Source organism: Littorina saxatilis, linkage group LG11, assembly GCF_037325665.1.
Source record: "Littorina saxatilis isolate snail1 linkage group LG11, US_GU_Lsax_2.0, whole genome shotgun sequence".
NCBI classification, from domain to species: domain Eukaryota; kingdom Metazoa; phylum Mollusca; class Gastropoda; order Littorinimorpha; family Littorinidae; genus Littorina; species Littorina saxatilis.
The window spans coordinates 31,661,382-31,689,203 of NC_090255.1; the positions used below are offsets into that span (position 1 = coordinate 31,661,382).

Consider the following 27,822-nt stretch of genomic DNA (forward strand, 5'->3'; position numbering starts at 1 on the left):
ACGAAAATCCGAAAGAAAAAAAAATGTAAAAAAAAAAAATTGAAAAAAAAAATTAACAAAAAAAAATTAACAAAAAAATCTGCTGATTGACTTGAGATTATTATTTTTTCTTACTCAAGCCTTGTTATCTTTCACTTATATCCCTCTCAGCTTCAAGGAGAGGGCACTAAACACATTTGAATTAGTAAAAAGTCGTCAGCTTCAGGGGGCCTTGCCAGGGAGGGGAGGCCCCCTGGACCCCCGGCTTTATTTCAGCTGAAACTGCCATTCCTTCAGTACCATGCCTGGTGTTACAAACAAGTGGAGGTGGGAATGGTTGGGAAAGGGGGGAAACGTGCTGCTTTACAGAGTGCAGGAGACATTCGTTCCTTCTTCAAAAAGCCTCGCATGGATACATTATAGGACTCGGATCAGAAGCAGTGTTTGTGTGTGGCTTTGATAATGCCACTGAACTCAAGAAAACGCGGGATGCCTTGTTTCTTGTCAGACATTTTTCGAATGCTCGAGAATTTTTTTTGAATTGTTGACGGTGATTTTGCTTGGTTGATTGGGACAGTAAAGTATCCCATTTGTATTATTTTTGTGGACTTTTTTTGTTTCTGCTTCTTTTCTTCTTGTATGGTTTCTGACTGTGAGAATGCTGGAAATGGCCACTATATGCTTTCATTTTGGCAAATTTGCTTCAGCTTCAGGGGGGCAACGCTCCCCTGGCCTCGGCGGCCCCTGGACCCCTGCCTTTCAGGTTTTTTTATTTTTCCCAGTAACACCCATGCAAAGTATTACCCGGGTTTCTGAAATCTTAAGACAGTGGAAGTGATTTGCTAGGAAAATGTGCTATGATAAAGTGTTTCTCTTTAGCTTGCAAAGTGAAATGTATTCAAGGGGGGGGGGGTCTGTTTATGTCCGTTTTTCTATTGTACATCGCCGTGAACTCTGGCGAGAAGGGTCCCGCAGTGGGGCACTGCGGTTATGAAATTAAAGGCCCCTCCTGTTTTTGGAACCGCAGGAGCTTTCTAGTTTGCTGTTAGGTAGATTTTTGGTTCCTCTTTCCTGTCATGCTCTCTTTTTCTTCATGAATTCTTTTCTTTTTTCTGCCTTCTTGCTCATTCACCTGTATTTTTTCCAAAAATCTCTTCTCTTGCCGCTTGTCTCGCGATTCATGTATAGTTTAATCTGTTAGTGTTCTGATGTAAGTCCAGCAGTAGATAGGTTAAGCCTATTTTAACATACTGGAAACTGGTAATCTTCCAGTAGGTATTAATTTAGTTTTACTAAAGCCTGCTGGGACACAAGTAATGGGTTAGTGCATTTGTAAACAGGAATCGCTTGACAAGTGGCCCCCTTCATCCCCCCCCTTCCTCGTCCTGATATGGCTCTGCGTAGTCGGCTGGACGTTAAGCAACAAATAAACAAACAAATCTGGCGAGAAGGGGCGATTAATAAGTGTTCTTTATTATTATTATTCCTCAAAATCTGTATTTACCACTTGGCTTGTTTTATTCACAGACGGGACATGGGTTTCCGCATGATGTCGGAGCAAGTGAGCCACCATCCACCGGTCAGTGCTTTCCACGTGGAGGGTGACAGCTACTCCTTGAATGGCTCCGTGCTGCCCAAGCTACGATTCTGGGGCAAGTCTGTTGAGATCACTCCCAAAGGAACCATCACTCTGTCCCTACCAAAGTGAGTGCAGTGTTGATCTTGCTTAGGCCCCCCCAAAAAATAGGTCTGTTTACGGTAACATAGGCCAAAAAAATAGGGTCGGTAGGTCGGGATTTTTTTTAAATTTATTTTTTTCCTTCCAAAAAACCATATTTTTACGTTATTTTGCAAAAAAACCAAGATTTTTTTATTTTATTTTTTCCCCCAAATGCCAAAAAAAAGTCTAGGGTCGCGCGAAAAAAATAGGGTCGGTCGGGTTACCGTAAACAGACCTATTTTTTGTTTTGTTGGCCTTATACTCTCAAATTTCTTCTTTTTTTTTTTTCTTTTTTTTTTTTTCTCGAAGGGTGTTTTCTGTGTCAATGCAGAGTGGGTTGTGTACATTTGGTTTAAACATAAGTTTATTTTAACAAAGGTTACAATCATGACATGTATACAAAGTTCACAGAAACAGCAACAAGCTGGAAGCTTATAGTAGTGTTCCTGCATGACAGTACAACATATAAGGCGGTAACGGCTGAACAATTTGTCTCAATAAACCAAATCTATTAATAACGTAATAAACGTTGCATAATGATTATAAAGTAAAAGGAAGGAGGGGGGGAAAGAAGATGAATAAAAGAAGAGGGATGGGTAGGAGATGTGCAGAAGTTAAAGTTGTTGTCCGGCTTGTAGAGCATTTATTCTGGTTTACCCAAAGCGGCCTGAACGTTCAATGAACGAGTGTACGGTGGAAAAAATGTTCCTGTTCAAATCTAAAGAATACTGTCTGTCTGCGTTTAAAAGGTGGGGCAGGTGAATTGTGTATGTATAGTTTCTTGACGTGCTTCGCGATAATTTGGACAATCGAGTATGAAGTGTTTTACTGTTTCGGACGGGAATCCGCAGTCACAAGATGCGTCTGTAGCAACGTGACGTCTCACTAGATCGTTATTAAGATCACTTATATATAACCTGAGCTTACAGTGAATTATTTGTGACATGCGATCTCCAGAATGAAAATAACACGGCGGACTTAAATCGTTTTTTGACACAAAGTGCTTAAGGGGAGGTGGGCCAGTGCACTACCTTTTTTTTAATTTTCAATGTTTTATTGTGTCTGAATGTTATTTTATGAAAGAAATGAACAAATGATGACAAAGAATAGTCACTTTTTGTATTTTCGGTTGCTGGTTTTTGTTTTACGCGACAAAAACAGTCAAAATACAGACAAAAGTGGAGTACAGGAGATACACGGATTTTCATCAGATGTGATTGTCACACTTCTAATTATTGTTTTATTTTATCCTTCTGGGTATGCTCTAGGGGATTACGAAGCAGATCTTGTTTATTATATTTATATTTGGAGTTAGGAACACTTCTTTGTTACAACTGTCAAACTTTAGGGTAACGCTTGCGAAATTATTTTTTGAAATAATCTGGATATGACTATAATAAAATTTCAGCAAAATCCCTTCGTAATCCCCCAGAATGTTATATTCTGCACAAACTACAAAAGAAAATATTGCTCTAGCTAAATTACAGCCAGAGAAATCGCGTAACCCAAGACGTAACCGCAGACCTGTTTACCCTTACGATTTTGGCGTAATTTATTACGATTTTCTGCAAAAAATACGCCATTCCGCTATCCGTGTCAAGACTACGATTTTCATAAATAAAAAAAATGTTAAAAAAAAAATTAAAAAATTTTAATTTTTTTTTTTAATATTAATTCTTATGTTTGGCATTGTTTTTTTCAATGGCAAAATGGGGTGAAAAAGCACAAAACTGACCAGAGATCATAATCATGTCTGTCTGATGAGACGCTGGAGAGCCTTCTAGTGGTGAAGTCTCGCCCTCACTCATTCGGCAAGCGCAAGTACAGGCATGACACACTGAAAAAGGCCTACTACGAGCAAAAGAAAAAGAATCAGTGATGCATGTGCTTTTGATGTGATCTTCTTTGAAATTATGATGACTACAAAAACTGACTGATGTGTTTTGTTTGTGAATGATGGATATATGTGCATGATTGCGTTTCGCAGACACAGTTGTCATGTGCGTTGTAATTGGCGACAAATGCTGGATGATTACTATTTTTGTGCCAGGATTACTATTTTTGGGGCTGAGCATTACTCCAAAACACTTATGGGGGTAAACAGGTCTGTAACCGTAGGCAAAATGGCTGAACTGAGAAAAACGACATTGAAGATTGAACACCACAGAAACACTATTGAAACAGACACACAAGGACAAAACTGTGTTATGAATGAACAGCTTAGTTTATTTGAATTGCAAACTACTTAGCCTTTAGCACGCCAGCAGAGAATTTATGCGTCCATCCTTTCTTTCCCTCTGTCAACCAGCATGGGGATACTGCCCCAGCGCTAAACGTGTATCAATGACCCGATTCTCGTTTGTATTTGCATGCGAGAATAACGGTATTTTTAACGGTAACTTACTTGAGCCAGAACGAGACTTATTTCCTTCCGTTATCTCGTCGATTTGTTGGTTTCCTCGAAGTTTTCTGCTTTTGTTTTTACATCGATACAGTACTTTGGTGCTTCGACAAGCAAGATGGAGGATGATGAGTTTGAAACTTTCGTTTGAGTTGTTTTTTGACAACAAATCGTACGTGGAATCTGAACGATTTACTGAGGAAGCTCTTCGCAATGAACTGTGTATCGCGGTGAAGAAAATGACACAGTTCGTCAAGACAGTGACGGAATTTACGAAAGCGCAGATTGATACAAACAGTTGCTGATCCAGTTTCGTTCGGGAAATGGCAGGTCCAGCAAACATTACCGATAATCTGACTGATGTTGGATACTTTCTCCTTTTTGCGTAGCAAATGCTCAACTTGCTTGTCGAGGAGATACTGCACAGAAACTGACTCAAATTCAGCGCAAAGCAAGCCAGTGCCGAGACGTAAAAAGTCTGCTGCATGGCGTGTTCGGAAATGGCGACCTGTGGATCTGCGTGGAGATCAAAGCTTTCCTCTGTATCGGAAACACCGACAGAATCCAAACTTTGGCCTAGTGCCAGCGGAACTACTTGTTGTTGCTTACCGAACTAATAAAGACGTTGTCCTCTTTCTTATTTCGAGCCATTGTTATTGTATCAAAGGTTGTTTCTCAAGGAAAAATTCGCTTTCGGTTGTCACCGATCGTTTGATGTGTAACCAGGATGTTGTAAAACCGAGTGAACTTCGGGTGTTCCCGTCATGGCCGAGAGTCTCTTCGGTAGTTTCCGTATGCAAAATTCGTACGCTGAGCATGCGCACTCACAAAGTAAACTGGTTCCCGATTTCGGTTTATGACACGAACCAATGGATGTCGAGTACCTTCCAAATAAGGACATTTCCGTTCGATTACGATTGCTGCCTTTGCAACGGACAAGTGGCTGAGTGAATGGAACATTCATCAAAACACTGATGTCATGTTATAGGTCAAGAGCTGCTGCGCAGTTTCGTATGTCGTGAATGCACTGTTTTGCTGAGGACAAAGCCGTAACTAGCCTTTGAAATGAGACATTTTTTGGCGGGGGAATATCGACTACAGAAGACAATCAATGCCACACATGTTCACATTTTGTCTTTATTGACAGATAAATAGGACACTTTTGACAAAAACACCGACACACATGGATGATAGGTATGTTATGGAAACATAATCTGCTAAAATACCCAAAACAGTGTTTTGAACGATTTGGTCAATTTTGCACTGGCCCACCTGCCCTTAAGTTCACTTAGGAAGTCACTAAGTTTTATATAGTCTGGTAAAGAATTCCAGAGTTGTGTAGTAGATGGGAGAAATGAGTTTCTGTATAATTCAGTTTTAAACGATGGAACTTTCCTATCTCGAGGTCTGCGCCGGTGATATGGGTTATTAGTTGATATCAATGGTGGCAATATCGCAAATAAGTAGTTTGGCACCTTGCGGTGAACGATCTTGTGAAATAATATCAATTTGTGTACATTTGGCATTTTGATGAATTGTTCTTGTGTGTCAGTTGTGGAAAGCTGTGTCAGAGCCAGTCATGGATTAAGCTGTGTGTGTGTGTGTGTGCGTGCGTGCGTGCGTGCTTTCATGCGTGTGTGGGTGGGTAGGTAGGTGTGACCGTATGAATAATAGCAGAAACAGAAATTTATCTTCAGAACAGTGTGTTTGTGTACAGACGCTTGAGACCTTGTACTTTTAGAAATCAGCATCTGATACTTCCTTCGAGGATAAAAGAAATAGAAACCCTGCCATGTATGCGATTGTGAGAAACCAATCTTAATACAGTATGAAGACGACACCATCACGTTGATTTGTTGATGACACAACCATTTGTCGAGGGTAGCGTAGGCACCCGGTCTGCTCCCCGCCTAAAACAGGCCAGTGCCGTTCCGTCTTCGAGGGACTGCGTGGGTTTCATTTCGGAGTTTTCCTTCTCCTAGACGAGTTTCCTTCCATGGATGATGAGCCTCCTCTACCCTCGTTTTGAATTCAGAGTGGTCTTCTCTTAGGATAGCTGCCTGCCAGGGTTGACGAGCCTATCCTGCCCGGTTAATACAGTATGACATGTTTGTGGTGAATTGTTACAGATACAACGAAGTTTACACCTGGCAGAACGTCAACTGCTGCATTCACAATGTCATCGTGGGCAAGCTGTGGGTCGAACACGTAAGTCGGGATATCAGTTGGCTTTCATTCTTTTTATCAAATCAAAGAGCCTTGATTAAAATATTACAAAAGAACAGTGGTACCTGTGATAAAAGGACACGCTTGGGACCAGCAAAATGTGTCCCTTCATTGCAGGTAGTCTGTCATGACAGGTGTTTGGTAAATATAGTAGACAGTGGGATGACATAAGTGTCCTTTTGATGGAGGTGTCCTTTTGATGGAGGTGTCTTGTTATTGGAAAGGTCTCACATCGCAGGCACCAATGTAATGACATTGGCAGTATTTTCAGACATCTCTGCCCTTTCTTTAATTCCTGGTCTCATAGTAAAGAGGAACTTTTCAAAATGAGAGTTAGAGCTGGAGGGGGGAGGGTTTTCGGGAGTCTGCTGTGTGGGATCAAGGGAGAGAACTGTTTTACTGATGATTTTTTTCAGAAGGGTTAGGAATTTGAGCACACCTGATTTTATATATGCACCCTAGCAATGGGGTCGGGATGTAGGTCGTCTTCAAGGCTTTCCTTAATTAACACTAGTGTGACTAGCATTGCCACGGCGTTAACGTCTTGCCTGCCCAAGCTTGCCACCAAGAAACTTTAAAAAAAACAGTAACTGTAAAGAAATCTGTCTAGCAAGCTTGAATTAAGTCCAATCACCACCAAATTTTGTGTACTAATTAAAAAATCGATGCCCAGTTCAGTCGTGCTATTTATAAGTTTGTCACGCGATTTGTTTTATCAAAGGGGGGTGAAAGGGGGATAATTTGTGTTTTTTTAACGGTTTTTTGTGTGTTTTCTTTTCCACTGCTTTTTTAAAAGTTATTTTTTAACAGAAAGTATTATACATAATGTTATAACCAAACAAGGTGTAAACCCTATGAATTAGCTGAAATATTGTTAACATTGTACAGAGAAATAAGGAGACAGTACCAAGAAAAAAAAGCAAATCACGCATTCACTCACAGCATCCTGACTCAAATGAAACAAAACTGTGACACTCACCAAATAATCTCCAGGTAATCCATATTGAATATAAGTCACATTTTCACAACAAAGTACCAACTGTACACCTATAAACATTTCCAAAAGGATTAGGAGGCTCCAGCCAGCCATTGTTATCAGTGCTGCCACGCCCCCTTGCACCTACACGATTCCAAGATACATGTGCGTCTAGCAGTACCACCCCTGCCACGTGTAGTTTTCCCGACTCGTACTAGCAACAACAGGACTGTTTCTTCCTCACTATCACTGCTATTATCGCTTTCTTGAGGCGAAAACGACACGTCGGAATCATGATCTACAGGATCCTCAAGATCCAACATCCGGAGAATCTCCTCCCGTGACAAGGCTCGCCTTCAATTCAGTTTTTTTGTTAAAAAAACCCACGCAGGGCGGAAAAGGAAGTCACGTGTATCAAGAGAAACAACTCAATTTATTGCAAGCTTCAAAAACCGGGAAGCAATCACGAGTCGTGTACCTTGTATGACTGTTACTGAAAAATTCACATCCCGTCCATGGGCGTGTCAGTGCTGCTACTGATTTATTCACCTCCCGTCGCGAAAGTGTTAAGACCAAAGTTGACTTCGCACATTTTTTTTTTTTTTTTTTAATTCAGTGCCAAGGCTTCATGCAGAGATCTTCGAGAAGTAGACTTTGCCCTCTTAATATCAGGCGTTAGTAGCGCTGTTGATGATGGAGAGAGAAGTTCAGCTGCAAAAACTTCAAATACCTGGTATGGCAAGGGGAGAGTTTCAGTCAATTTTGATAAACATGCAGAAAGTTTCCATACATTGTCAATGATTCTGTAAAATGTAGAGAGAAACAGAGAAAGCAACATTGAGGAGAAGAATTTAAAAAAACAAGAAAGGTTACATTTTAGGAACGGTTAATTCAGGACAAAACATAACATTCACAGGAAACCTTGACATAATGGCCTTTAAAGTAGACACAAACAAGAAACAGGGAAAAACCAAAGTGAATAAATGATGCTGCGACTTATCTTAGAATGTTCCCAAGATCAATGAGTAGGTGTTCTTCAGTAGCTCTGATGATGACAGAGAGATTCTTCTTCTTCTCGACCGGCACGGTTGGCCTAGTGGTAAGGCGTCCGCCCCGTGATCGAGAGGTAGTGGGTTCAAACCCCGGCCGGGTCATACCTAAGACTTTAAAATTGGCAATCTAGTGGCTGCTCCGCCTGGCGTCTGGCATTATGGGGTTACTGCTAGGACTGGTTGGTCCGGTGTCAGAATAATGTGACTGGGTGAGACATGAAGCCTGTGCTGCGACTTCTGTCTTGTGTGTGGCGCACGTTATATGTCAAAGCAGCACCGCCCTGATATGGCCCTTCGTGGTCGGCTGGGCGTTAAGCAAACAAACAAACAAATTCTTCTTCTCGATCGCTCGGGATATTCCGTTGTTGTCTGTCATTTGAGCGTTTATGCGTTAAGCTGCCGTTATGCGCCATACATGGCCGAGCTCATTCGACTTTGGGGTGTTTTTATATCGGAGTGGTCCTTCTCCTAGACTGGTGGCTTTACAGGGCTGTCGAGTCCAGTCTACCCGGCTATTTGGCCATAGCTGGCTGGTTTGTTTATTTGAGGTGACCTTCCCCAGGGCTAGAGCTTATAATGCGGCTCTTGATCACATGGTGCTCCGGTAATTGGACACCTGGGGTATTTCTTGAGAGTAGCAGTGCCACCTGTTACCCTGCCCCATCCTGCTGGAAGCACCGCCATTTGGTCTGCGACTGCTTATTCGTCCTGGCAAGCCTGGCTTATCTCGCAGCTAACCTCCATATCTGAAGGCCACCCCACTATCCGCCACCTGCGGACGCGCCTGGTTGGGGGAGGTCGCCCCTACTTTTCCAGGACAGAGAGATTGAGGGGAAAGGTCAGAAAGAATTAAAGCTTTCTTAATTGACTTGTGATATTCAAGACACCAACATGTTCAGCAGATGACACCATTTAACAGTGAATGGTTGATTTGTTTCAGTCAGGAACCATGGAGATTGTGAACCATCCGACGAAGATGAAGGCCGTGCTGAATTTCAAGCAGTGCGGATGGTTTGGCAAAGATCTGCACAAAGTGGAAGGATTCATTTATGGGCCTAGGTTTGTTTTCTGTCTTCTTTTGAAGATAAAATATTGCTGCCTGGTTTGCATGACCTAGAGCACACACAAAAGATAATACAGTCCAACCTGCCCTACCGATACTATAAGATGTTTGGTGGCTTGTTGACAGACCAGCTTTTTTGTTGGTCCAAGGGGACCATATCGTCTTTTGTTTCATCTTTATCGACCAAGGCCGCGGTTGATAAATATGAGATAAAAGGCGATATGCTCCCCGAGGACCAACAACAAAGTGCTGGTCTGACAACAAGCTACCAAACATCGTTTTTGTCATCATTTTGGTTGTGCAACAAAATGCACAATAACCCACAGGGAGACGAATTTTTAGAATCCAACTCCGGGCCACAAAGCATCGTCACAGTAGCACGAGATAACACGTCAAACTTGTATGTGACGTCAAACGTAGCTTGTTGACGCTTTTCTTCCAGTCTGAAAATGTACAGAGCTGCGATCATAGGTGTGAGTTCAGTAAGTGTTGAGCATATTTCTTTTCTTTTAAGTGTTTATGACTTTTCGTTGTGGATTTTGCGATTACAGAGATAAGTTGCAAATTGACCATGAGTCGCCGCGGTAATTATCAACATTGATTGGGTCTTTGAGAGTGAATGCTTACAATCGTTGTCCTCGGAAACACAAATCCAAAGCCGCGATGGTTCCACACATCAAACAATCAGCCTGATTGGCTTTTACTTTGACAATCCACGTTTCACATGAAAGCTCAAACCCATTCACCACCTCGAGTTATTGCATGGGGAACATGAGATTTATTTACCAGGTGTTTGTGAATGAAAACTCGTGAAAATGATGACAATGGGTAATATTGATGGACTGTGTGATGATATCTTCTGCTATGGTCTGTTGAGACAGTGATATCAAAATTGAGACCGGAGGTCGAGATTTTGATATCACTGTCGAAACAGACCAATAGCAGAAGACATCGTCACACTGTCAGTCAATGTTAGATATATTGCTAATTCTCTGGACATTTTGTATTTACTGTAAAGAAATTACAAAAGTATTTGTCTCAGTTTTGGCTGTTCCATATCCCTCCCTCTGATTATTATTTCTTTTTGTTCACTCTTTTCTTGTACTTTTCAGTATTTCAAAATGTCTTTTCTTTCAAAAAGTCTTTAGTCACTTGCTCAACTAAATTCTGGGATCATTATATTTTCATATATATTTGTTTGTTTTTAAATGTAGGTGTTTTTGTTTTTGAAGTGGGGAAGCAATAAAGAGGTCGTCGATATCAAAACTGATATCGACGGAAATGTCGTCGATATCACTTTTGCACTGAGCTCAGTTTTGCCCAATTGACCAATGGAAATCCACGTAACATATGAAATAGCAATATAAGATAATACAGTTGAACCTGCCCTGCCTCTTGGTAACCACTACCTGCCCATAACAACCACCTGAAAGGATCGCTAAAAATATTCTTTCCTATATACTTCACCTTTCCACAGCGACCCCCTTTCAATGAGGACCGCTTTTGGTTGATCCTTTGGTTGTTGTTATTGACTGGTTCGACCGTACACAAATGTAACGTTTATGCTCAGTCTAGTCTAAAGTGATCAAGAGGATAAAGGAGTTTGTTCTGTTGCAGTTTTGAAGAAGCTGGCCTAGATGACGGTTTTCTTGGGTAGTGTGCCTAAGAGAAAAATAAAGTGTGTGCATATGAAAGTGTGGTTTTAGATTGGGGGGGGGGGGGGGGGGGTTCTCTCAAGTGTGCATTTCGATTCTAACACCATTACAATCGATTACAATGAATTTTACTTTTTGGGGAATCAATGCATGAGATTTAATTGTTTCTTTTTGTCCTCTGCATGCAACAGGAAGCAGAAGTTAAAAGCGCTCTACGGCAACTGGGTGCTCGGACTATTTGCAGCGGAAGTCAATGAGTTTGAGAGTGCATCAAAACCCTCCTCCCGAGACCTTAGCCACAGCAACTCTTTCACAAAGGTATACAAACACTGTCATTTACTGTACTGGGAATTTCCTGTGTAAATTTAGCCCCAAACAATATTGCAACAACTTCCATACCCCAACTGAAGCATTCATTCCCTCGTCATTTCATTCTTTCTGTCCCATTTAAGGTGTTACGAGTGTGTTCGGGTTGCGGTTCTTGCTCATGTTTATACTCACTGAGTTACTTCCCTTGGATCTGGATCTGGATCTGGATCTGGATAACCCGCCTGGGTTGGTGGTTTGCGGGTGCGAATGCGTATACGCACGGTTCAGTGTGCTTTCGCGAAAGGGTGTGTCATATGCACGGCTAGAACTAAGATACTTCTTGATTTCAGTAAATAGTTTCATTACATGTCAACTAGTTCGTTTTTAAATGATTTTTTAGAGATCGCCAAATGGTATTGTGTGAATAACATCATTCGATCGATTGTACGCACGGCGCCGTGCTTCTAGTAGCTCAGTCCATTCCTTCTTTCCGGTGTGGAAACAGACGTGTTTCTGGCGAAAGAATCGGCGTTTTCAACTCGCCATATCTTCATATTCATTCGGACTAGAACAACGAAATATAAATTTCTTGTAAAAAAAATCCCGAGCCTTGCGACTCTGGTAATCATTTTCTTACGCGAAGCGGCCTTTGGTAGGTACGACAGTTTTAGTCACCCAAGTATATATAAAACGCACGTGGACGAGTTTTCAATGGCGTATTTGAAGTCTGTGAATGTTGTGATTACAAATCATTTCGGGGCACCCCTCAGTCTATACGTACAGACAAACAAATTGCATGGAACGAAAGTTGAGAGGCTGGACTGTAAGTTGTTGTTTTGACTTCTACAAATCTCGCAGGTCTTTTATGCAAAACAGACTCAAAATTGCATTGTTCACGCAAGTGTAGATGACGAGACTATCGAAGGAATGGAATACACTTGCCTATACAGATATAATAGACAGACACTGTCTATTTATATCTATGACTTACCCTAGCCCATATGTTAGAATAAAGAACATACTTTGCTCTTTTGAATGATGTATGATTTGGCACTGTACACAGGATTTTAGACCTGCCCCCGAAGTGATTTTTCCATAAACCCGTCAAAAAGCTCACTCTGTTTTGGCCGTAAAAAGCGCCCAAATGAAGTCAATTTCTAACCTGTGTCGTGTGTTCGAAGGAGTACATCTCAGCGATGCCATTGCCTTGCAACCTCAAAGAAATATATTTTGATAACCCGCTAAATGAACGGTTTTTTAGTGTGAAATAAAAGCCGGAGATTTGCTTCGTTTCTTTGCTGCGACACAAAACCAAAACCAACTATAGATCTGCGGTGACATTATGAGTTCGTTTTCGACATTGCAGTGAAGTTGCGTGGATCTTCGACGATTCCCGTTCGGTTTAATGTGGATAGAGCTTTGATTGAATGTAACTGCTTTGAAAAGTTACAACATGAGTCCTTGGGATCGATGTTTTTCGGTAAACTTCTTCGTATCCTTGACTTTACTTTTGACTTGAACAGATCCAGATCGGCTGGGGCTGTTGATCGCCTGCACAGATCTATATGAAGTTGACTCGACACGGCGAACCGCCGAATCCGTGCCCTCTCGTCGGTCCTACCCCCAAATCCCTTACCAGCCTCAGACCCCACCTCACCATTCTAACCTCACTGGCGTACTATGTGTGATTATCCCTTCCTCATGAAAGAGAAAGTGGAGAAAGGGGGAAAATGAAGAAAAAGATGAGAAATATTCATAACAAATTCAGTTTTGGGTCTTTTTCAAATCTGTTTGATGCATTTTTTCTGTGACCATTGTGGCTATGCACTGACACACAAATAAGTGGAGAAAAGGGAGAAATGAAGATTTTTTCTTACTGCACAACAGTCGGGGATTAGTGTTACATGTTTACATGTTTACAGTCAGGGATAGTCAGGGATTGTTGACATGTACATTGTCAAGAGGTCAAAACAAATTTTAAAAGCTGTTGGACACTGCACTAGTGTTGCTCTAATCAAGGCGAGTCTGGAACAATAGGTCCACCCCACCAAAAGTCAACATGGAATTAGTTATGATTTTTTTTGCCTTTTTGCTTGGGTACGGCCAAGTCAAAAAGGTGAGAGGGGTTACAAATAGTCATAACAAGTTCAGTTTGGGGTCTTTTTCAAATCTGTTTGCTGCATCTTTTCTGTGACCATTGTGGCTATGCACTGACAGTCAAAAAGGTGAAGAAGGGAAAAATGAAGATTTTGGGTGTTTTTTTTTGGACAAATTTTGAAGAAGGGAAAAATGAAGATTTTGGGTGTTGTTTTTTTTGGACACATTTTTTTAAGTCCAAAAAAGATGAGAAATATTCATAACAAATTCAGTTTTGGGTCTTTTTCAAATCTGTTTGATGCATCTTTTCTGTGACCATTGTGGCTATGCACTGACACACAAAAAAGTGGAGAAAGGGGAGAAATGAAGATTTGTTCTTACTGCACAACAGTCAGGGATTAGGGTTACATGTTTACATGTACATTGTCAAGAGGTCAAAACAAATTTTAAAAGCTGTTGAACACTGCACTAGTGTTGCTCTAATCAAGGCGAGTCTGGAACAATAGGTCCACCCCACCAAAAAGTCAACATGGAATTAGTTATGATTTTTTGGCTTGGGTACGGCCAAGTGAACAAGGTAGGAAAGGTTAGAAATAGTCATAACAAGTTCACTTTTGGGTCTTTTTCAAATCTGTTTGCTGCATCTTTTCTGTGACCATTGTGGCTATGCACTGACACTCAAAAAGGTGGAGAAAGGGGAAAAATGAAGATTTTTTTCTTACTACACAACAGTCAGGGATTGTTGACATGTACATTGTCAAGAGGTCAAAACAAATGTTAAAAGCTGTTGGACACTGCACTAGTGTTGCTCTAATCAAGGCGAGTCTGGAACAATAGGTCCACCCCACCAAAAATCAACATGGAATTAGTTATGATTTTTTTTGCCTTTTTGCTTGGGTACGGCCAAGTCAAAAAGGTGAGAGGGGTTACAAATAGTCATAACAAGTTCAGTTTGGGGTCTTTTTCAAATCTGTTTGCTGCATCTTGTCTGTGACCATTGTGGCTATGCACTCAAAGTCAAAAAAGTGCAGAAAGGTGACAAATGAAGATTTTTCCTTCTTTCAAGACAATGTGTGATTTGGCACATTTTGCCTCAGTCTTTATCAAGAGCCTGTCTAACCCACTTTGAAGCTGTTAGAGACTGCAGTAGTGTTCCTTACATCAAGGCGAGTGCACAATGGTGCATTTCGAACCCCCCCCCTAATGTTCACTTTAATATCAATAAATCAATAGATATTCAGTCACAGTTTAACTAACTCATTCACCCTCATCACTCACTCATCCATCCATCACAACAACATTGTTTGATGCACAAACTGCCTGCCTTCCGCACTGGGAAGCCGCTTCGCTTCGCAACAACAACAACACTGAAAACTCGCCGGGAAATACCCCCACCACACGTGTCACACGTGTGCTTGTTTCTTCCGACTAATATCAATTTTGGAGAAAAAAAAGGACAAAACTGGATGAAAAATTCTACGGCCCCAGCAATCTCATTACTCTGAAAGGGGAACCGGAAGTGGCTGGTCCTCAGGTTTCAAAGTTGACCGATATTCCCACTAAAGTGACCTAGATCCAAAGCCAGCCATCCATTAGAATGTAGGTCCTTGCTCCCACAGTCCAATGCCGCGAATTGTTGTTACAGCCCCTGATTTTTTTATGTACGGAATCCGGTAGTCTTTTTGTTGTTGTTAAATAATTATATTGCCAAACGTTATGACATTTTGAGATAATTGAACAAGTTTCAATACACATTGGCTGAGCACCTGTGTGCTCAAAGGAAATGTCGCTTGTTTTTATCAAAAACTAATTTTCAATGGTCATTCGTGCAAACCGTCACACAAACATGCGTGCCTCTGTGTCTCTGTGAGTATGCGTGTGGCTGCTTTCATAGTTAGGGTGCAGGCGTTTTAATCATTTACCCCACAACAAAAGCCCCCCCCCCCCCACACCACCAACCCCCCCCACACACACACACACACACACACACACCCCGATACCTGTCAAATTCCCTCAGAATGCATGAACAATTCCGTTACCTCAGATCATCACCAGGAAAAATTCCTCCGCATCCAAAATATCAGGACTTTAGATATCAGATACCGACTTTATGTAATGCGCTTCAAAATCATATTCGCAAAGACAGAGAGAGAGAGAGAGAGAGAGAGAGAGAGAGAGAGAGAGAGAGAGAGAGAGAGAGAGAGAGAGAGAGAGAGAGAGAGAGAGAGAGAGAGAGAGAGAGAGAGAGCTGGACACGAAGAAGGGAAGCTACAATCGCCCCAGGCCATATATATTATATATACGTGTGTGTGTGTGTGGTGTGCGATTCATAGAAATTTACTGGACAGATCTTCATGAAACTTTGCACACAAATGTTCCGACCCCCAACCCTTCACCCTGATTCAAACTCATGTATCACAAGTCCAGCGCTCCCAAATTATTTCTTTTTATCATTTTTGTCAGTCAAGATGATAATGGGGGTGGGGTTGGTACGGGAATAATTGTGAAGCAGACACTAAGGCAACAACTTATTTTGTTTACAGGTATTGTATATGTATACAGTGAACTTAGCTGTGTTTAAGTTTAGTTATGTTTCTGTCGAGCGAATTTTTTTTAAATACGTTTTTACTACTAAAGGAGTGATAATTTTATGTGTACGCCCTCGAGAAACCTCGATCATTTTCTGAAAATGCACGTTGATAAGTACCGTTTTATGATAAAGTTATACTCTCCATTCATTTATATACACAAACTAATGTTTCATTTATCATTTGTAGAGCTAAATATGTCAATCGGGATCATGTTAAGAATCGCAGTGTTTTTCGCAAAATCGTACTTGACAACCCCCAGTAAAAAAATTCTAAAACAAAAGTTAATACGTCAACCTCTTTTTTTCTTTGCACAGATGTGTCCATATTGCTTAGAGGAACCTGTGCACAAAATGTGTAATGTTTCTTTCACGCGATTTGAACACACAAGTAACCCCTTAAGAATCACAGTGTTTTTCGCAAAATCGTACTTGACAACCCCCGGTAAAAAAATTCTAAAAAAAAAATTAATACGTCGACCCCCTTTTTTCTTTGCACAGATGTGTCCATATTGCTTAGAGGAACCTGTGCACAAAATGTGTAAAGTTTCTTTCACGCGAATTTTTTTTAAATACGTTTTTACTACTAAAGGAGTGATAATTTTATGTGTACGCCCTCGATAAACCTCGATCATTTTCTGAAAATGCACGTTGATAAGTACCGTTTTATGATAAAGTTATACTCTCCATTCATTTATATACACAAACTAATGTCTCATTTATTATTTGTAGAGCTAAATATGTCAGTTGGGATCATGTTAAAAATCGCAGTGTTTTTCGCAAAATCGTACTTGACAACCCCCAGTAAAAAAAATTCTAAAAAAAAAGTTAATACGTCGACCCCCTTTTTTCTTTGCACAGATGTGTCCATATTGCTTAAAGGAACCTGTGCACAAAATGTGTAATGTTTCTTTCACGCGATTTGAACACACAAGTAACCCCTTAAGGCAGTCAGCTTGGCTATCTGGCAAATGTTTTTGGTCCATGGAGAAAGTCAAATCAATGATCAATTATCTATCCTGAACAAATTTTGTGGTTTATTTATTTTCAGTGCCTGAAATGGCGTAGACAGTTTGAATGAAGGGACACAGGAATGAATGCTTTAGTTGGGGTATAAAAGATGTTGCAATATGTTTTCTTGCACAGTTTATTGTTGTCCACAAAAGCTTAGCAGAAAAGGGAAACGGCATTCTCTGCTTTGAAATTAAAGTAATGTGTGAATAGTAAGAGATCTTCAGGTGTGAAGTTCTCAAAAAGATCCCAAGAAAGGAGTTCTTGTGTGAGAAATCATCTCAAAATGGAAGTGAATAGACTGATTTGAAGAGAGGTTTTAGAATAGGGTTTTATATAATAGCCAACTTGCACAATACCCCGCTTGAATAGCTCTCCGGTGCGAAAGATAAGGAAGGTTCACTTCCCTGCGGGCAAACTTTTTGCTCTCACAAGCGCTGGTGTTCTCTGGCTTGTGTTAAAAAAAAAAAAATTTAAACTCAATCGCCTTTCCTTTTTGCACGGGCCATGCTTGGGTACTTTGAACGAACTTTAGGATTATTCTTGCGGCTATCATTGCTGAGCCCACTGCTCACAGTGCAAATTCACAATTTTCAAGGCGAAGTGCCCGCACTGAAACGCAACCTCTCACAGAGCTATCCGGACATGCCCGCATTTTGGGGGAGATCTCGCAAGGCCACGCAAGTTTACGCAGATTGATCACGCGACTTGGCGGCGCTGGACGATAGGGCAAGTCGCCTATTAAAGAGGGGTGGGGGAGGGAGGCGTTGAAAAGGAGATGGTATCAGGAAGAAGATAGATTCAAAGTCAATACTGCGTGCTGATATTACTGTCTGTTTGTAAAATCCTTTATATTTATTCTTCTTTTTGCCTTTGTGTTTTGTGCGTGTGTGTGTTTTTTGTTATTTTTTAAATTTGTGTAAATGCCCATCATTCTGATTCAGCAGAGCGGGGGAACTTCTACAGACGACACAGAGGACGACGCACAACCAACGCAATCATTCGGCGCCTACGAGCTGGACCTTCCCTCGCAAGTCTGTCTGTGGAGAGCCGCCTCTAGACCCTCACATTCCCCAAAGGTGAGGCTTCTTATTTGCCAAGCACATCATTGTGGGGCTTTTAATCAAAAATCAAGCATCCGTCTACAACGTATCATCAGAAGCTTCTTCTTCTTCTTCTTCTTCTTCTTCTTCTTCTTCTTCTTCTTCTTCTTCTTCTTCTTCTTCTTCTTCTTCTTCTTCTTCTTCTTCTTCTTCTTCTTCTTCTTCTTCTTCTTCTTCTTCTTCTTCTTCTTCTTCTTCTTCTTCTTCTTCTTCTTCTTCTTCTTCTTCTTCTTCTTCTTCTTCTTCTTCTTCTTCTTCTTCTTCTTCTTCTTCTTCTTCTTCTTCTTCTTCTTCTTCTTCTTCTTCTTCTTCTTCTTCTTCTTCTTCTTCTTCTTCTTCTTCTTCTTCTTCTTCTTCTTCTTCTTCTTCTTCTTCTTCTTCTTCTTCTTCTTCTTCTTCTTCTTCTTCTTCTTCTTCTTCTTCTTCTTCTTCTTCTTCTTCTTCTTCTTCTTCTTCTTCTTCTTCTTCTTCTTCTTCTTCTTCTTCTTCTTCTTCTTCTTCTTCTTCTTCTTCTTCTTCTTCTTCTTCTTCTTCTTCTTCTTCTTCTTCTTCTTCTTCTTCTTCTTCTTCTTCTTCTTCTTCTTCTTCTTCTTCTTCTTCTTCTTCTTCTTCTTCTTCTTCTTCTTCTTCTTCTTCTTCTTCTTCTTCTTCTTCTTCTTCTTCTTCTTCTTCTTCTTCTTCTTCTTCTTCTTCTTCTTCTTCTTCTTCTTCTTCTTCTTCTTCTTCTTCTTCTTCTTCTTCTTCTTCTTCTTCTTCTTCTTCTTCTTCTTCTTCTTCTTCTTCTTCTTCTTCTTCTTCGTTCATGGGCTGAAACTCCCAAGTTCACTCATATTTTTGCACGAGTGGGTTTTTGCGTGTAAGACCGTTTTTACCCTGCCATTCAGACTGCCATACGCTGCTTTTGGGGGAAGCATGCTGGGTATTTTCGTGTTTCTATAACCCACCAAACTCTGACATAGATTACATGATCTTTTTCGTGGTCTAGTGCTTGCATGTACACACAAAGGGGGGCAAGGCCTGGATTAGGCAATGTTCAGAAATAACTGTCAGATTTGTGTTGGTTTTGAAAGAGGGAAAATACTCTTGCTTTTATTGAGGCAAACTTTCCCATGTGAAATTACAGGCGAGTGACTAGCGAGGAGTGTGTCTGAAACACATGGCGCATGTGTGGAAAGTTTGCCTTAATAAAGCAAGAGTATTCAGTTTTTCACAACTCTTACAAAGCAGACAGAGTTATTACCGAAGTTTAACTTTTAGTGAACATTGTCATAAATATGTCGCCTACTACCCTACAATCATTAACTTGAACATGTCTTTTTGAATTTTAGTGTCTGTTCATCAAATATAAGGCTAGCTGGCTGGTTGGCTCATTTATTGGTACACACATTCAAATGGAAAGCCTACATGTATATTTCACTCTGTGTGAACCTGTCCTCAGTAAAATAACCTTGAGAGTTTGGATCGCATTGCTGACTGCTGCAAATTTCTATAGATTGCAGTTTTAATAGAAACATCTTTTGGTTTGGTTTCAGTACTTTTGTTTCACGTCCTTCGCCATGACCTTGAACCAGCTAATGGACGGACAGGAAGCCATTTTGCCAAAGACGGACTCCAGACTGCGACCAGACATCCGGCTGATGGAGGAGGGAAATATAGGTACGTACCTTGAAGTTGTAGGAAGGGGAAAGCAAAGACTTTTGTGAAAAGCATGTGTGGTTTTGTGAAAAGCATGTGTGGTTTTGTGAAAAGCATGTGTGGTTTTGTGAAAAGCATGTGTGGTTTTGTGAAAAGCATGTGTGGTTTTGTGAAAAGCATGTGTGGTTTTGTGAAAAGCATGTGTGGTTTTGTGAAAAGCATATGTGGTCTTGCTGAAAAGCATGTGTGGTCTGGCTGAAAAGCATGTGTGGTCTTGCTGAAAAGCATGTGTGGTCTTGCTGAAAAGCATGTGTGGTCTGGCTGAAAAGCATGTGTGGTCTGGCTGAAAAGCATGTGTGGTCTGGCTGAAAAGCATGTGTGGTCTGGCTGAAAAGCATGTGTGGTCTGGCTGAAAAGCATGTGTGGTCTGGCTGAAAAGCATGTGTGGTCTGGCTGAAAAGCAAAAGAGTCTTGATCTTGGTCAGATTTGCAGGATTCTTGTTCATGAGTGTGATCTGAGACCGCGCTTACACAATGCTGCATTTCTGTTTCTTGCCCTTTGCTTTGATAAATTCTTGATGTGAAAGTGTTTGGTTTTCTTGTTCAAAATACTGTTTTGTTTATATTCCGCCCTACGGTTGATGGTGTCCACATGAACACTTACACACTTGCAACTTGATGTACTTCTAATCACTTTTGAATACTCTCAGTAACAATCATACATGTGTTAAGATGAGTAAAACATTGGTGTGTGTTTTAAAAAGTTCTGGAGTTGCATGAAATGCGAATAACCAATTAATGCTGTCAATAGCATGTGGGGTATGCAGTATAAATTATTGCTTGATATACAAGAAATGCCTTAACAAAACATGCCCTATTGAGGATGAAAGTCGCTTGTTCATGTCAATGCTCTCAGGTGCCAGGAGACTGGTTCCGAATAACTCTCACTTACTCTATTAAACATGTTGTATGCATTTAGAGCGCTTACTTCCCTTTGTGTACAGATCAAGAAATGCCTTGTTGCATTTCATGAAGCAGAGCTTGTTTTTGTGATGTATTGTTTCTATTCAGTCACTTTGTAACTTCAGATGGAGCAGCAGAGCAGAAGAACCGTTTGGAAGAGAAGCAACGGGCTGCCAGGAAAGACAGGAAAAAGAGCAAGCATGAACCGACGCCATTGTGAGTGCTGTGCTTGTAAACTGCAGTGTGCGTGCGTATGTGTGTGTGGGGGTGAGAGAAGCAACAGGCTGACAGGAAAAAGAGCAAGCATGAATCGACGTCATTGTGAGTGCTGTGCTTGTAAACAGCAGTGTGTGTGTGTGCGTGTGTGTGTGTGTGTGGGTGAGAGAAGCAACGGGCTACCAGGAAAGACAGAAAAATGAGCAAGCATGAATCGACGCCAGTGTGAGTGCTGTGCTTGTAAACAGCAGTGTGTGTGTGCGTGCGTACGTGATAAAGGGTGATAAAATGCAGAGAACAGGTTTCATATTCATGTGGAAGGATGTGTGTGTGTGTGTGATCTTGTGTAGGGCATCTGTTCCATCTGAGTTGGTTGTCTACCTCAGAAACTGCATGGGATGCACAGAACATTGATTTATGAATATTTTTTCTCTATTTATCAGGTGGTTCAACCAGGGCACAAACCAACACACAGGCGGTGACGACTGGATCTACAACGGCCATTACTTCAACCGCTCCTGGTCCGCCTGCCCTGACATCTTCTGACCTTGACCTTGTGTAGGGGTCAAGGTTGTGCCCTGTGTTGTGCCAGTGATGCAGAAACAGCATCAGCTTTGTTGAATATATATTTCTTGTCCCAAATTAGGTCATTTTCTGATCCTTGATTGGTGTGAGGGTTGTGATAAACATGACCTTGACCCAGTGAAGAACTTATAACGGGAGGAGGTGTCCAGAATAAGAGAAGCCACTGTGATGGTGCAGATCAGAGTAATATGATGGATTCTGAACAGGTCACAGGATTCTGAACTGAATGTGATCATGTTCTTGAAGGTTTTGAAGGTCAGGGTTGTTAAACTTCAGCTGACAAGAGAACATATATGCAGGTGTTGAAAAAGGAAAGGACCTTTGATGTGGTAGGCCTTTCGATTTCTTCCGTGATTTTTGGCAGCCATTTTAGCATTGGGACGCTGTTGACCTGGAACTCCACTGTCAAGGTCATGACTTTTACTGCAGCATGGCAGAAGATTTTGCTTCAGTATGAAATACTTTTCAGTCAACTTTACCACTACCAGTCCAGCATATCATGGCAAGAAACTCTGCATGGCATGTTTGCTGCATGCAGTGTTTACTTCTGTGATACCTACATGTGACCTTCAAGCGTTATAACGAAGATCATGACAAGGGAAATAAAGATCTTTGTGTGTGCTACACAAAGGTTGATGGACAAACTCTTTGTGATGTCATATTGTTGGAGGCGTTTGATGATAGTTATGTTATGATGTTCATGTTACTTATTTATTATTATGTGTATATGATTACAACTAGTTTTGGTTTCTGGCTACATTTAGAATTGATGGGAGTTTGTGGAACATTCAAGTAGCAAGCATAGGTTAGAAGGGACTCTTTTGGAAATCATTCGCCTTTTTTGTAATATGTTGATAGTTGCCAGTAATACTCAACGCAGAATGCAGAAGATAGTTGCCAGTAATACTCAACAAAAGAAATATTGTGTAAAATGTTGTAGATGCAGAATAGAACATATCATGTGTTACAGAATTTGTTTGGGACGGAGAGGATACACACTCACACACACACACTTAAACACGCACACACACTTACACACACACACACACACACACACACACACACACACACACACACACACACACACACACACAGCTGATGTTGATCCTGATTATGAAACCACTGCTTCATGTGGCAGCACCAGTTGTTCTGTAGATTCTTTTAGCTTACACTGTTTTCTCGTCTGTCCCCTCTAGCAGGCCTTTCTTTCTAATCCTTCTGCAGAGAAAAGGATTTTTTTTTGTAAAGATCACATAGTGTTTGTAAATAAAATGTTAATAAAAGATAAGATTTTGGGGTTGGTTTTTTTTGGTTTTTTGGTTTTTGTTTTTGGGGGGGGGGGGGGTAGAACAATAAATGGGAGAAGTTTCTTTGTAATTGCTTGACCCTTGTTTTAACAAGAGAAATTGCCTGTAAATACAAGTTACTGCCATGAAGTTTTTGTTCTTTTGTTTGATTTGTTGCCATAATCAAATCAGGAGTTGCAATTTGTGAAACTACAACTAACAAACAAAAAACTGTTCAGAAAATATGGCAGTATTGTACATATTATATTTATAGGGTGAGAGTAAGAATGGCACTTTCGACAGTGAGGAATATTTATACATGAACATGCATCAAAGTGGTTAATATATTGTGTTCTGAGGGCTTTCACTTTGGCATTTGATATTAAATTGACAGGCACAGTGGCGTGGTGGTAAGACGTCGGCCTCCTAATCGGGAGGTTGTGAGTTCGAATTCCGGTCGGGGCCGCCTGGTCGGTTAAGAGTGGAGATTTTTCCGATCTCCCAGGTCAACTTATGTGCAGACCTGCTAGTGACTTATTCCCCTTCGTGTGTACACGCAAGCACAAGACCAAGTGCGCACGGAAAAGATCCTGTAATCCATGCCAGAGTTCGGTGGGTTATAGAAACACGAAAATACCCAGCATGCCTCCCCCGAAATCGGCGTATGCTGCCTGAACGGCGGGGTAAAAACGGTCATACACGTACAAATCCACTCGTGCTAAAAACATGAGTGAACGTGGGAGTCTAAGCCCATGAACGAAGAAGAAGATATTAAATATACTGCTCTGGCCTCATTTTTTGCTTTTCTCATTTGTAGCAATTTGTTAGTAGATTGGGATGCTTTTTACATTTAGTCAAGTTTTGACTAAATGTTTGAACATAGAGGGGGGAATCGAGACGAGGGTCGTGGTGTGTGTGTGTGTGTATAGAGCGATTCAGAGTAAACTACTGGACCGATCTTAATGAAATTTTTCATGAGAGTTCCTGGGTATGATATCCCCAGACGTTTTTTTTTCATTTTTTCGATAAATGTCTTTGATGACGTCATATCCGGCATTTTGTAATAGTTGAGGCGGCACTGTCACACCTTCATTTTTAAATAAAATTGATTGAAATTTTGGCCAAGCAATCTTCGATGAAGGCCGGACTTTGGTATTGCATTTCAGCTTGGAGGCTTAAAAATTAATGACTTTGGTCATTAAAAATCTGAAAATTGTAATTAAAATTGTATTTTTATAAAATGATCCAAAATTACGTTTATCGTATTCTTTATCATTTTCTGATTCCAAAAACATATAAATATGTTATATTTGGATTAAAAACAAGCTCTGAAAATTAAAAATATAAAAATTATTAATTATGATCAAAATTAAATTTCCGCAATCGATTTAAAAACAATTTCATCTTATTCCTTGTCGGTTCCTGATTCCAAAAGCATATAGATATATGTTTGGATGTGGACTGGGCGGCCGAGTGGTAACGCACTTGCGCTGGGAAGCGAGAGGTTGCGAGTTTGACCTTGGGTCAGGGCGTTAGCAATTTTCTCCCCCGTTTCCTAACCTAGGTGGTGGGTTCAAGTGCTAGTCTTTCGGATGAGACGAAAAACCGAGGTCCCTTCGTGTACACTACATTGGGGTGTGCACGTTAAAGATCCCACGATTGACAAAAGGGTCTTTCCTGGCAAAATTGTATAGGCATAGATAAAAATGTCCACCAAAATACCCGTGTGACTTGGAATAATAGGCCGTGAAAAGTAGGATATGCGCCGAAATGGCTGCGATCTGCTGGCCAATGTGAATGCGTGATGTATTGTGTAAAAAAATTCCATCTCACACGGCATAAATAAATCCCTGCGCCTTGAATATGTGCGCGATATAAATTGCATAACAAAAATTTAAAATAAAAATCCCTGCGCTTGGAACTGTACCCACGGAATACACGCGATATAAGCCTCATATTGATTGATTGATTGATTAAAAACATGTTCAGAGAGTTAAAAAGAAAAGAGATATAGAAAAGCGTGCTATCCTCCTCCAGGGTCCCCACTGGTTTTTAGAAACAAAATTCCATGACTTTTCCATGACTTTCCATGAGCCTCGATGACATTTTCCATGACTAGATCCACAGGTCGCCATTTCCGAACACGCAAACTTTTTACGTCTTGTCACTGCCAGTTTTGACACTGGCTTGCTTTGCACTGAATTTGAGTCAGTTTCTACGCAGTGTCTCTTCGACAAGCAAGTCAAGCATTTGCTACGCAATCAGATTATCGGTAATGTTTGCTGGTCCTGTCATTTCACTAAACTGGACCAGCCACTGTTTGTATCCATCTGCACTTTCGTAAATTCCGTTTCATAACCGTCACTGTGACTTGACGAACTGTCATTTTTTTTCACCGCGATACACAGTTCATTGCGAAGATCTTCCTCGGTAATTCGTTCCAATTCCGCATACTTTTTGTTGTCAAGAAACAACTCGAAAGAAAGTTTCAAACTCATCATCCTCCATCTTGCTTATCGAAGCGCTAAAGTGCTTTATCGATGCAAAAACAAAAGCAGAAAACTTCGACGAAACCGACTCAAATGCAGCGCAGATGACACGACGAGATACCGGAAGGAAGTAAGCCTCGCTTTGGCTCAAGTGCCGTTAAAAATACCGTTATTCTCGTATGCAAATACGAACGAGAAGTTGGTCATACGAACAAGCCTTGTGCTGGCGACGCAAATCGGGGAATGGCTGGGCAACGAAAATCGCCGCTGGCGTGCTAAAGGTTATTTTTTTTTCTTTCTTATTGAGTCACTTGAGAAAAAGTGACTTATTGAGTCACTTGAGAAAAAGTGACTATGTAATCGGTCAGTGTTAGTCTGTCCGGCCGGCCGGCCGTCCGTAGACACCACCTTAACGTTGGACTTTTCTCGGAAACTATCAAAGCGATCGGGCTCATATTTTGTTTAGTCGTGACCTCCAATGACCTCTACACTTTAACGATGGTTTCGTTGACCTTTGACCTTTTTCAAGGTCACAGGTCAGCGTCAAAGGAAAAATTAGACATTTTATATCTTTGACAAAGTTCATCGGATGTGATTGAAACTTTGTAGGATTATTCTTTACATCAAAGTATTTACATCTGTAGCCTTTTACGAACGTTATCAGAAAAACAAGGGAGATAACTAGCCTTTTCTGTTCGGCAACACACAACTTAACGTTGGGCTTTTCTCGGAAACTATAAAAGTGACCGGGCTCAAATTTTATGTGAACGTGACTCATTGTGTTGTGAATAGCAATTTCTTCCTGTCCATCTGATGCCTCATATAATATTCAGAACTGCGAAAGTGACTCGATCGAGCGTTTGCTCTTCTTGTTTTTGTTAAATTCCATGACTTTCCATGACTTGAATTGAAATTCCATGACTTTCCAGGCCTGGAAAATTAAAAATCAAATTCCATGACTTTCCAGGTTTTCCATGACCTGTACGAACCCTGTCCTCAGCGCAACCGCTACCGCGCTTTTCTCCCGCAGTGGGGCACTGCGGTTATGAAATTAAAAGCCCCTCCTGTTTTTGGAACCGCAGGAGCTTTCTAGTTTGCTGTTAGGTAGATTTTTGGTTCCTCTTTCCTGTCATGCTCTCTTTTTCTTCATGAATTCTTTTCTTTTTTCTGCCTTCTTGCTCATTCACCTGTATTTTTTCCAAAAATCTCTTCTCTTGCCGCTTGTCTCGCGATTCATGTATAGTTTAATCTGTTAGTGTTCTGATGTAAGTCCAGCAGTAGATAGGTTAAGCCTATTTTAACATACTGGAAACTGGTAATCTTCCAGTAGGTATTAATTTAGTTTTACTAAAGCCTGCTGGGACACAAGTAATGGGTTAGTGCATTTGTAAACAGGAATCGCTTGACAAGTGGCCCCCTTCATCCCCCCCTTCCTCGTCCTGATATGGCTCTGCGTAGTCGGCTGGACGTTAAGCAACAAATAAACAAACAAACAAACAAACCGCGCTTTTCTGGATTCTTCTTCTTCTTCTTGGCGTTCGCAGAGGTTACACAATCAGTCCAGCACTGGTGTACTGGATTGTTAATTTCACTGCCTTTGCCACGAGCAGTGGACAGACGATGCTACGAGTGTACGGTCTTGCGGAAAAAATGCAATGCGTTCAGTTTCATTCTGTGAGTTCGACTGAGCTTGACTAAATGTTGTATTTTCGCCTTACACGACTTGTTTGTTTTTGTGTACACTGATTTTACTTGTCCAAGTAGGAAAACAACAAAATCCCTCGTAGTAGGGGTTCTATTTGTCAGAATCTTTCAAATTTGTGTTACATTTATAAAACTTGGCAGAGTGATAGAGTAAGTAATCCTAAAGAAATTTAGAAACATGGCCATCGCAATTTCTCACTTTCAGTATCTATTTTTAGAACAATTCAAAATGGCCGCCATTTGACCCTAGAAATGCTAATATGTGACCCTCCACCACGAAATGAGTCGCATGTCACCTTTGCATGATTTTCATATTTTTACATTTTCCTAGAGAGTTTTTTATGCTCTATCCAGTGGTGAAAACCGTTTTAGAAAAGAGCAAAAACTGTTTGAGTTATAAGCCTGTGACTAAGGTGACCCTCACACTGTTACCAGACACTCCCCGGACTTATATTAAGCCTTGCGCAGAACCGCGCGAGGTGACATGCGACTCATTTCGTGGTGGAGGGTCACATATCTCAGGAACCATATGCACTACAAACATCAAAATGTGCACACGCACTCTCATGAAGTAGTGTTGTAACATCAAAGTATATGTACACATGTTATATATCCAAGGTCAAAGATCAAGGTCAAATAGAAAGTCAGGGTCATGTTTTGGTAAGTGACTGTAAAATGCTAATTTCTCAGTAACCATATGCACTTGGATCATAAAATGTGATAGATAGTATCATAAGGTAATGCTTTCACACCCATAGTTAATTC

At 40.9% G+C, this 27,822-nt stretch overlaps 1 protein-coding gene across 3 annotated transcripts in view; it reads left to right on the plus strand.

Annotated features, from left to right (window-relative positions):
- Positions 1–26,858, plus strand: part of LOC138980594 (oxysterol-binding protein-related protein 1-like) — a 69,943-nt gene extending 43,085 nt beyond the window's left edge. For 2 of the 3 annotated variants that reach the window (XM_070353497.1, XM_070353498.1), the window contains 8 exons: positions 1,507–1,683; positions 6,230–6,308; positions 9,295–9,413; positions 11,264–11,390; positions 18,021–18,155; positions 19,712–19,835; positions 20,903–20,993; positions 21,437–26,858. In XM_070353497.1, the coding sequence (XP_070209598.1) occupies positions 1,507–1,683; positions 6,230–6,308; positions 9,295–9,413; positions 11,264–11,390; positions 18,021–18,155; positions 19,712–19,835; positions 20,903–20,993; positions 21,437–21,539 (955 nt within the window). In that variant the 3' untranslated portion in view covers positions 21,540–26,858. The remainder of the gene's footprint in view (positions 1–1,506; positions 1,684–6,229; positions 6,309–9,294; positions 9,414–11,263; positions 11,391–18,020; positions 18,156–19,711; positions 19,836–20,902; positions 20,994–21,436) is intronic. The other variant, XM_070353499.1, reaches the window with a different exon arrangement.
- Positions 26,859–27,822: the final 964 nt, after the last annotated feature.